At 70.3% G+C, this 9,334-nt stretch overlaps 1 protein-coding gene across 1 annotated transcript; it reads left to right on the top strand.

Moving 5' to 3' along the window:
- Positions 1-164: 164 nt before the first annotated feature.
- THBS3 (thrombospondin 3) lies at positions 165-9,094 on the top strand. The gene is made up of 23 exons (XM_083813634.1): positions 165-452; positions 1,655-1,861; positions 2,016-2,272; positions 2,370-2,472; positions 2,924-2,950; positions 3,375-3,457; positions 3,647-3,698; positions 3,784-3,932; positions 4,128-4,268; positions 4,463-4,540; positions 4,625-4,777; positions 4,903-5,013; positions 5,127-5,234; positions 5,491-5,650; positions 5,762-5,880; positions 6,014-6,066; positions 6,173-6,366; positions 6,445-6,623; positions 6,718-6,766; positions 6,945-7,141; positions 7,235-7,407; positions 8,283-8,422; positions 8,825-9,094. Exons 1-23 carry the CDS (start codon positions 356-358, stop codon positions 8,881-8,883), a joined length of 2,889 nt encoding a protein of 962 aa, XP_083669760.1. The 5' UTR covers positions 165-355; the 3' UTR covers positions 8,884-9,094.
- Positions 9,095-9,334: the final 240 nt, after the last annotated feature.

A 9,334-nucleotide genomic window follows, 5' to 3' on the forward strand; every position in this document is an offset into this window, starting at 1 on the left:
CGAGGCGGCCCCAGACTGCCTGACCTCCCGGTGAACCGGCGCCTGCCACACTCAATTTCTGTGAGCGGGAGCCGTGCAGGGGCGGGCAGCGCCGAGGTGCCCGGGGGTCGCCCGCAGCTCCGGGCCCTGCCGCCGGCCGGTCCCGGTGCACCGCGCCCCGCCCCGCCCCGCCCCGCTCCTCTCCGCTTGGCGGGGCTGCGGCCGGCCCGCCGCGGCGGAGCGCCCGCCGGGGTCCCCGGGATGCGCGTCCGTGATTGACGGCTCTTTGTTTCCTCCTCGCCGCCAGCGCCGGCCCCTCCCCGCTCGCGCCACTCCGCCCCGCCGCGCTCCGCTCCGCACCGGCGGCACCGGCGGCATGGGGGCACCGGCGGCCGCGGGGGGCCCGGCGCTCGGCGCGCTCCTGGCGCTGCTCCTGCTGGGCGCCGCCGGCGCGGCTCGCCAGGGGCTGCAAGGTAAGGCGGCTCCCGGTGCCGCTCCGTCCCGCCGGGCAGCGGCAGGCGCGGGGACGGTCGGACAGCCCCGACGGGGCGACGCGAACGGGGCGCCCCCGCCGTTCCCGGCCCGCTGCGAGCCGGGGAGGCGGCGGTTCTCTGCCCCGCTGCCCTCAGCCGGGGGCTGCCGGCCCCCGCCGGGCGGCCCGGGGCCGCTGACAGCGGCTGTGCTCTCCCTGGGAGGTCTGGCAGCCGGGCTGCGGGCAGCTGCGGCGAGCCGGCGCTCCGCGCTGGGGACAGAGGGACATTCATCCCCGGAGCTCGGGACGGCCGCCAGAACCCCCGAGGGTCGCCGCTGCCCGCAGTCCCGGGGCCAGCTGCGGGCAGGGCCGCCGCCAGTCCCGCCTGGACGCCGGTCCCCGTCCCGGCTCCGTGTAGCGGTGCCCGCGGCGGGAGGGCTCCGGCTCGAGGGGCGTTGGGGCCAGCGGGGAGGCTGCCGGGGTCGGGCTGCGCGGCCGCCGCTCGCCCCGGGGTCGCGGCTCCTCCCGGTCTGCCCGGTGCGGCGGCACGGAGCGAGCGGGCTGCCGTGCCCCGGCGGGACCGGGCTCTCCGTGCTCCCCCGGAGCGCCCCGGGCCTGCGCCGAGAGCCGGCCCGTTCCTCGCCGGGGCTCCGGTTCCCGCAGCGCCTCGGCGGGGCGGCCGCGGTGGCTGCTCCGCGCCGGTTCCCGGGGCCCGGCCCCGGTGGGGCTCCGCGCTTCCCGCTCCCGGAGCCTCCCCGGGAGCCGCGTCCCCGCTCCGCTCCGTTCCCCGCCTCCGCCGGGCCGGGGGCTCCGCCAGCCTTCCCCGCCCGGCAGCTGGGATGCTCGGGGCGGTGCGGCCGCCCCCGCGGGGAAACCCCGGAGCGACGGGGGAGCGGGGAAGGCCCCGAGCCGGGGGCCCCGCCCGTTTCCCGGGCTCCGGGCCGCCGGTGGCGGGGACTCCGCGGATCCTTCTCGGCGGGGCGGCCGCTCCCGCTCCCGGTCCTGGAGCGCCACCGCGCGGGGCCGGGGCTGGGCGGAGCCGGCGGGGCCGTGCGGAGCCTCCCCGGGAGTCCTCGGGGCTTCCCCGGGCCCGGCGGGGCCGATTTGCAGCGGGTCGGGCCGGCGGCGGTGCCCCGGAGCGGGCATCCCCCTGCATCCCGCGCGGCCGGGCAGGATGCGACCCCCGTCCTTGGCTCCCCGCAGTCATCGACCTGCTCCTGGTGAGCGAGGCCCGGCAGATGGCCAGCATCACGCACAAAATCCGGATGGAGCTCCTGACGGTGAACGACGTTTTCCTCCTCTCCACCTTCCGCCTGCCCCCCAAGCAGGGGGGGACCCTCTTTGGCCTCTACTCCAAAAAAGACAACACGAGGTGGCTGGAGGTGTCCGTGGTGGGGAAGATCAACAAGGGTAGGTGCCTGCTGCGTGGGGACGTGGGGGGCACACGCCGGGGATGTGGCAAGAGAAACAGGGACCGAGCTCGGCGGGGACTGCTCGGGTCTGCTGCAACTGGTCCCAAGGGGCCGGGGCGGAGAGCTCACGGCCCCTTCCCGCTCCTCCGCAGTGCTGGTGCGCTACCTGCGGGAAGACAACAAGCTCCACTCGGTCAACCTGCAGCACGCGCACGTGGCGGACGGGCAGAGCCACACGGTGATCGTGCGCCTGAGCGGGCTGCGCGGGGACATGCTGAGCGTGGAGCTCTACGTGGACTGCAAGCAAGTGGACTCCAGCGTGGGGCTGCCCGAGCTGTCTGAGATCCCCCTGGCAGAGGTGGAGTCGATCGAGGTGCGCACAGGACAGAAGGCCTACCAGAGGATGCAGGTGAGTGCCGGGACCCCCGCGTGGGGCCGAGTGTCCTTCACACCCCTCGGACAGGCAGAGCCTCCCGTGGCTGACTGTGTCTCCTCTGGTACGTCAGGGGTTCGTGGAGTCCATGAAGCTGATTCTGGGAGGCTCCATGAGCCGAGTCGGGGCCCTGAGCGAGTGTCCGTTCCAGGGAGATGAATCCATTCACAGCGCAGGTAACGGCACGTCCATGTTCTGCTCCGAGCACAGGGGGCTGGCTGGTTCCCCCATGCGTGCTACGTGTCGTACGGCACGTTGGGTGGGCACCACAAAGAGCACAGGCTGGTGCGTAGGGGGCACAGCATCACATCGTGCAGGGGGAGCTTCTGCTTCTGCCCCATGCCAGACAGCCCTATGCACACGGGAGCTCCTGTGCACGTGGTGGCCAGGAGCAACCATGCAAGGGAAGGTGAGGACCACGGTCTGGAGGGCCACGGAGCCTCAAGAGCCTGCCCAGCAGTTTGTTGTGCAGGGATGGCAGGTGGCACTGCAGTCCTCCACGTGAGGAACTTGTTCCTTGGTGGCTCCTGTGTCCCTCAAGCACACCCTGGCAGGGGGCGTGCTGGGTCTCCAGGCCGAGTGCTGGCCAAAGCAGTGTTCAACAAGATCTTGTCTTCCTCCCTGCAGTGACAAACGCGCTGGCCTCCATCCTGGGTAAGTCCCTGCTCTGCTTCCCCTTTTTCCAGCTGTGGGGATGGTGATGGTGGTTGAGGCTCCATGGAGGTGTAAAACCCTTTGGAGCCTGTCCCAGAGTCCCTAGCACCTGCTGGGCACCCCGGCATGGGGCAGATCAGAGGGGCATGGGATGTGCTGTACAGGAGGGGTCCTGCGAGGTCTTGGGACCCCAGTGGGGATGAACTAGCTGGGCAGGTCCTTGCTGCTGGCACCTGTCCTTGCAGTGCAAGGCCCAGGACCTGGGTGACTTTGCGCCCGACGAGGGAGGAGAAGGAAGGGTCGGGGGTTGCCTCGTGCCCACCGGTGTGGCGTGGGATGGGCACGGCAGCCCCTAGCCCCTGGCCCCAGGAGGCTGCCTCTGTCCTGGGGCTGGGGCTGACCTTGTCCTCCCTGCTTGTGGCAGGCGAGCAGACCAAGGCGCTGGTCACGCAGCTGACCCTCTTCAACCGCATCCTGACAGACCTGCGAGAAGACATTAGGGACCAGGTGAGGCGGGGCAGTGGTACCGGCACTGCCCAGGCTGGGCTTGGCCAAGGGCAGGGCGCTGGGCACCGCGAGGGCAGCGTGGAGCTCGAAGATACGTGGCAGGGCTTGGATGTGGGTTCTGCACCCCAGGGGCGTGATGTTCCCCAAGTCACCCCTGTCCCTAACGCCCTGTGCTCTGCTGCCTCGCAGGTGAAGGAGATGTCCCTGATCCGCAACACCATCATGGAGTGCCAGGTCTGCGGTGAGTGTTGCCGTGGCTCGGCTGCCACCCCGGGGAGCGTGCGCTCATCCCAGCTCACCACGCTGCCCGGCCCTCATCTCCGCAGGCTTCCATGAGCACCGTTCTCGCTGCAACCCCAACCCCTGCTTCAGCGGCGTGGACTGCATGGAGACGTACGAGTACCCCGGGTACCGCTGCGGGCCCTGTCCGCCGGGCCTGGAGGGCAACGGCACACACTGCGCCGACATCAATGAGGTGAGCAGGCCTTGTGCCTGTCAACGGGGGAGGTCTGAGCCCCAGAGCTGGCAGACAGCATGGGCAGGTGTCACACACGAGATGCTTCCCCTCACTGTATGTGTCCCTAAGCCACCCGGTGGGGACAGACCCACCGGGGTGCTCTCGCCGGTGCCGTACCCGGGGCAAAGCTTTTCTCTCTCCCCGTGCCCGCAGTGTGCTCATGCCAACCCCTGCTTCCCCGGCTCGAAGTGCATCAACACAGCACCCGGCTTCCGCTGTGAGCCCTGTCCCCGTGGCTATCGAGGCAACACCGTCTCTGGTGTGGGGGCCGACTACGCGAAGGCCAGCAAGCAGGTGAGTGCGGTGCTGTGGGGCTTGGCCATGGGTGCTCCGGTTTGTTGGGCTGCAGCGATGAGCAGGGGATGCTGAGCCTGCCAGACCCTGCTCTGAAGGAGAGCAGTGCCGAAGGCAGGCCGCGGGCATGGGGTGGGTCTCCTGCAGGAGCTGCGGGGGCAGAAGGTCGATGGTTTCTCCCATCCTGCTTGCAGGTTTGCACAGATATTGATGAATGCAACGATGGGAACAATGGTGGCTGTGACCCCAACTCCATCTGCACCAACACGCTGGTGAGCGGAGCTGCCCTGCTCCCCTGCCCGACATCGGGGGCCTCTTCACTCTCCTGATCCTGCCCCGTGCCCCGTTTCTCCCAGGGCTCCTACAAATGTGGCCCCTGCAAGTCAGGGTTCGTGGGGAATCAGACGTCCGGCTGCATCCCGCAGCGGTCCTGCAGCACTCCCACCTCCAACCCTTGCGACATCAACGGCTTCTGCGTGTTTGAGAGGAACGGTGAAATTTCCTGTGCGGTGAGCGGGAAGGCGGGGACAGGACGACCGAGAAGCAGAGGGTGCCGGAGGAATTGGCATGAGCAGCGGTTGCTCCTGCCAGGACTCTTCCCTGTTTCCCAGCCCCTGATTCCTCCTTTCTCCAGTGCAACGTGGGCTGGGCTGGCAACGGCAATGTGTGCGGGCAAGACACGGACCTCGACGGCTACCCCGATGAGCCCCTGCCCTGCATCGACAACAACAAGCACTGCAAGCAGGTGGGCCTCCCCGTGGCGAGGGGCGCGAGGGGCTTGGGAGCCCACTAGCCTGTCATGGGGCTGGGCTCCAGAGCTGTCCTCCTCCCTGCCTTTACTGGTGTCTGTGCTTCCAGGACAACTGCCGCCTGACGCCGAATTCAGGGCAGGAGGACGCCGACAACGATGGCATTGGGGACCAGTGCGACGATGACGCAGACGGTGATGGCATCAAGAACGTGGAGGTGTTTGTGCTACGCGGGCAGGACATGCCCGTGGCGCTAGGGCTTGTGCTGGGCAAGGGGCACAGCTTCTTGCTTTGGCTTGATTCTGGCGCCCCCAGGATGCTGCTCCTGGGGGGCAGCAGACCGGGGCTTGTGGCTCTGGGACGGTCTCACCAGGCACACTGGAGATGTCCCCCTGCCCTGACCCATGCCAGAGCGTGGCTCTGCTCTGCCAGCCACCACAATGGGGGCATCTCTGTCCTTCCCTTCCCTGCAGGACAACTGCCGGCTCTTCCCCAACAAAGACCAGCAGAATTCGGACACCGACTCCTTTGGGGATGCCTGCGACAACTGCCCCAACGTGCCCAATAATGACCAGCGGGACACGGACAGCAATGGCGAGGGGGACGCTTGTGACAATGACATCGATGGGGACGGTGAGCGGCTCATGAGGCTTGACTGCGTGTGGCGGGGGGCTCCTTGCAGAGCGGGGACTGTCACAGCCACGCTGGGGTGCTGAGGGCACCCACACGCCTCTGTCCTTGCAGGAATTCCCAACATGCTGGATAACTGCCCCAAGGTGCCCAACCCGCTGCAGACAGACCGGGACGAGGACAGCGTTGGGGATGCCTGTGACAGTTGCCCTGAAATGAGCAACCCAACTCAGGTATGGCATTGGGCAGCCAGCACACGTCGAGACGGGTGTCCTGGGGTCTGCAGGACCCTGCCCCCCGGCTGGCGGGGTTTGGGGTCCTGTCGCCCTGGGGTGCCCGCTGAACTAGGGCTTTGGTCTCTTCCAGACAGATATGGACAGTGACCTGGTAGGGGACATCTGTGACACCAACGAGGACAGGTGAGGGTCCTTGAGATGAGGGGTCTTTGGGGTGGGTGAAGGTGCTGGAGCTCAGCGCCAGGTCCCCGCGTTTGTGGTGCTGCCCTGACTGCGTTCTTCCTGCCAGTGATGGGGACGGGCATCAGGACACCAAGGACAACTGCGCTGAGATCCCCAACAGCTCCCAGCTGGACTCAGACAACGATGGGCTGGGGGACGACTGTGACAATGATGATGATAACGATGGCATCCCTGACTACACACCACCCGGCCCGGATAACTGCCGCCTGATCCCCAACCCCAACCAGAAGGATTCGGATGGTGAGCGCTGGGCAGGCAGGGGGAGGCAGAGCCCTCTGGAAGGACCCGTCCCTCCGTGACCCGTGCGCGTGTGCCCAGGGAACGGCGTGGGCGACGCGTGCGAGGAGGACTTCGACAACGACACGGTGATCGACCAGCTGGACGTGTGCCCGGAGAGCGCCGAGGTGACGCTGACCGACTTCCGCGCCTACCAGACCGTCATCCTGGACCCCGAGGGGGATGCGCAGATTGATCCCAACTGGGTTGTCCTCAACCAGGTGTGGGTGCTGCCCCCCATGTTTCTGCTGGGGTGGGAGCAGAGAGGGGCCGGGAGGTCCCCGGGGACGCCCCTAACCCAGGTCTCATCCACAGGGCATGGAGATTGTGCAGACCATGAACAGCGACCCAGGCTTGGCTGTTGGTAAGAGGTGCAGACCCCATGGGACAGCCCCTTTATCCTTGTCCCCTGCTTGCTGGGGGGCAAGGGCCACTTCTGTGCCCCGTGGAGAGGGGTAAAAACCGCCCTGGATGGCGGCAGTGCGCGGGGTCCCGTCCCCATGCTGGGGAGGGGGCTCCTTCCTCTATTTGCCCACCCGCAGGCTACACAGCTTTCAACGGGGTGGACTTTGAGGGCACCTTCCACGTCAACACCGTCACCGACGATGACTACGCTGGCTTCATCTTCAGCTACCAGGACAGCGCCAGCTTCTACGTGGTGATGTGGAAGCAGACGGAGCAGACGTACTGGCAGGCCACCCCCTTCCGTGCCGTGGCCGAGCCGGGGCTGCAGCTCAAGGTGGGTGCTGCCACCCTCCTGTGTGTCCCCCCCTGCCCCGGACCGGGTCAGGCCCTGCCAGCGGGGTCCCCCTGATGCCCCGCGCACCCCCAGGCGGTGAAGTCCACGACGGGCCCCGGCGAGCACCTGCGCAACGCGCTGTGGCACACGGGCCACACGCCCGAGCACGTCCGCCTGCTGTGGAAGGACCCGCGCAACGTGGGCTGGAGGGACAAGACGTCGTACCGCTGGCAGCTGGTGCACAGGCCCCAGGTGGGCTACATCAGGTGAGCGGGGGGCTGCGGGGGGGGGGGACGCTGGGGCTGGCAGCACCCGGGGGGGGGATGCAGGAGCCCGGCCAGTCTCAGCGCGGAGGTTGCGGGTCCTCGGGGAGGGGTCCCGGCCTGGTGAGGGGGTGACAGCATGGGGAGGGGTCCTGGGCTCGTGGGACCGACTGGAGTTGGGGGGTGACAGCAATGAGGAGGGGGTCCTGCCCCCGTGGGACTGCCACGGTGGCGGGGATGGCGTCCCTCGGGAGGGGGGTCCTGTCCCCTCGGGAGGGGGGTCCTGTCCCCTTGGGACTGACCCGGAGAGGAGGTCGGAGGGGCTCCTGCCCCGGTGGGACCGACGGGGCGGGGGGGGAGGCGGCACCCACTGGGAGCGGGGATCAGACCTGTGGGGCAGATTCCGTCCGCTGGGGGTGGGTCCGGCCCCGTTGCCCCCCCCCCCGGCGCTTTTTTCCCCTTTAAGGAACCCGTCGGGGCGGCCGCCGCGGCGCGGGGGGGGGGGGGGAGGCTCCGGGGGCCGGGCCCGTCCGCCCCGTCCGGGCCCCCGCGGCCATTGTCCCGTCTCCATGGCGACCCCGCCGGCCGCCGGGGCCTTTCACATGCAAAGCGCCCGACAAAAGGCAGCGGGGCCGGGCCGGGGGCGGCGCGGGGGCCCCGGCCTCCATCCCGGCGGTGGTTATTTTTTTGGGGGTGGGGAAGGGGGGGGGGGGCTCACAGAAGCCCCCCGGTGCGCCTCCAGCCCCGACGGGGGCCCCGTCGCGGTGCCCCTGTTCACCCCCCCCCCCCGCCCCGTTCCTCAGCGTGCCGCACCCCCCCCACCCCGGGTTGGGGGTCCCCGGTCCTGGCTGACCCCCCCCCCTTGCCCCCCCCCTCAGGGTCCGGCTGTACGAAGGCCCGCGGCTGGTGGCGGACTCGGGGGTGATCATCGACACCACCATGCGCGGGGGGCGGCTGGGGGTCTTCTGCTTCTCCCAGGAGAACATCATCTGGTCCAACCTGCAGTACCGCTGCAACGGTGAGCACGGGGCTCCCCCCGGGCACCGGGACCCCCCCCCGGGCACCGGCACCCCCCCGGGCACCGGGACCCCCCCCGAGCACCGGGACCCCCCCCGAGCACCGGGACCCCTCCCCCGAGCACCGGGGCGGGGAGCGAGCAGCCTCGCCCCTATTGCCCCGTGGCGAACGGGGGGCGGTGGGGGGGAGCGGGATGCCCCCCCACCCCCCAGCGGGGAGTCCCCCGGGACCCCCCCCCCCGCGTGGGCCGGGGCCTGTCCCGGTGCCCGGGGGGTTTTGTCCCGCTCTCTGGGGCTCGGCTGGGCAGCTCGGGGGGGGGGTCCGGCTATCCCGGGAGGGGGCTTTATCTCCCCCCCGCCCCGGCTCCTCACGGCCCCCCCCCCCCGCTGTCGCCCCCCCGCAGACACGATCCCCGCAGACTTCGAGCCCTTCCGCCGGTTCCTGCTGGAGGGCCGCGAGTGAGCCGCCCCCCCCCGGCCCGGGGCCCCCCCTCCGCCCGCGGCACCCGGGCTCGGTCCGGGCTCCGCTGCCCCCCGACGCCCCCAACCCCCACCCACCCCCCCGCGGACTTTGCACTGCCGGGAGCAGCGGGGCGGCTCCGGTGGGCGGCGGGGCCGTGTCCCCCCCCCCGGCCCTGCCCCGCCCGCCGCCGGGCCATAAAGTTTCCACCGGATTTTCGCCTGCGCGCCCCGTTCCTAGGGGGCGGCCCCGGCCCCCCCCCCCCCCCCCCCCCCCCGCCCCGTGCTCCCGGTTCCTTCCCTCGCCGTCCTCCCGTGGGTCGTCGGGGGGGGAGCCCGGTGCCCGGCCGGTCCTACCGGCGGAACCCGGGACGGCGGGAGGCCGGGACGAGTGCAATATTGGTAGGCGAGGGCACAACACTGCACCGCATCCCGGCCCTGCCGCCGCCCCGGAG

The sequence above is a fragment of the Anser anser genome (assembly GCF_964211835.1).
Source record: "Anser anser genome assembly, chromosome: 28".
In the NCBI taxonomy this organism is placed as follows: domain Eukaryota; kingdom Metazoa; phylum Chordata; class Aves; order Anseriformes; family Anatidae; genus Anser; species Anser anser.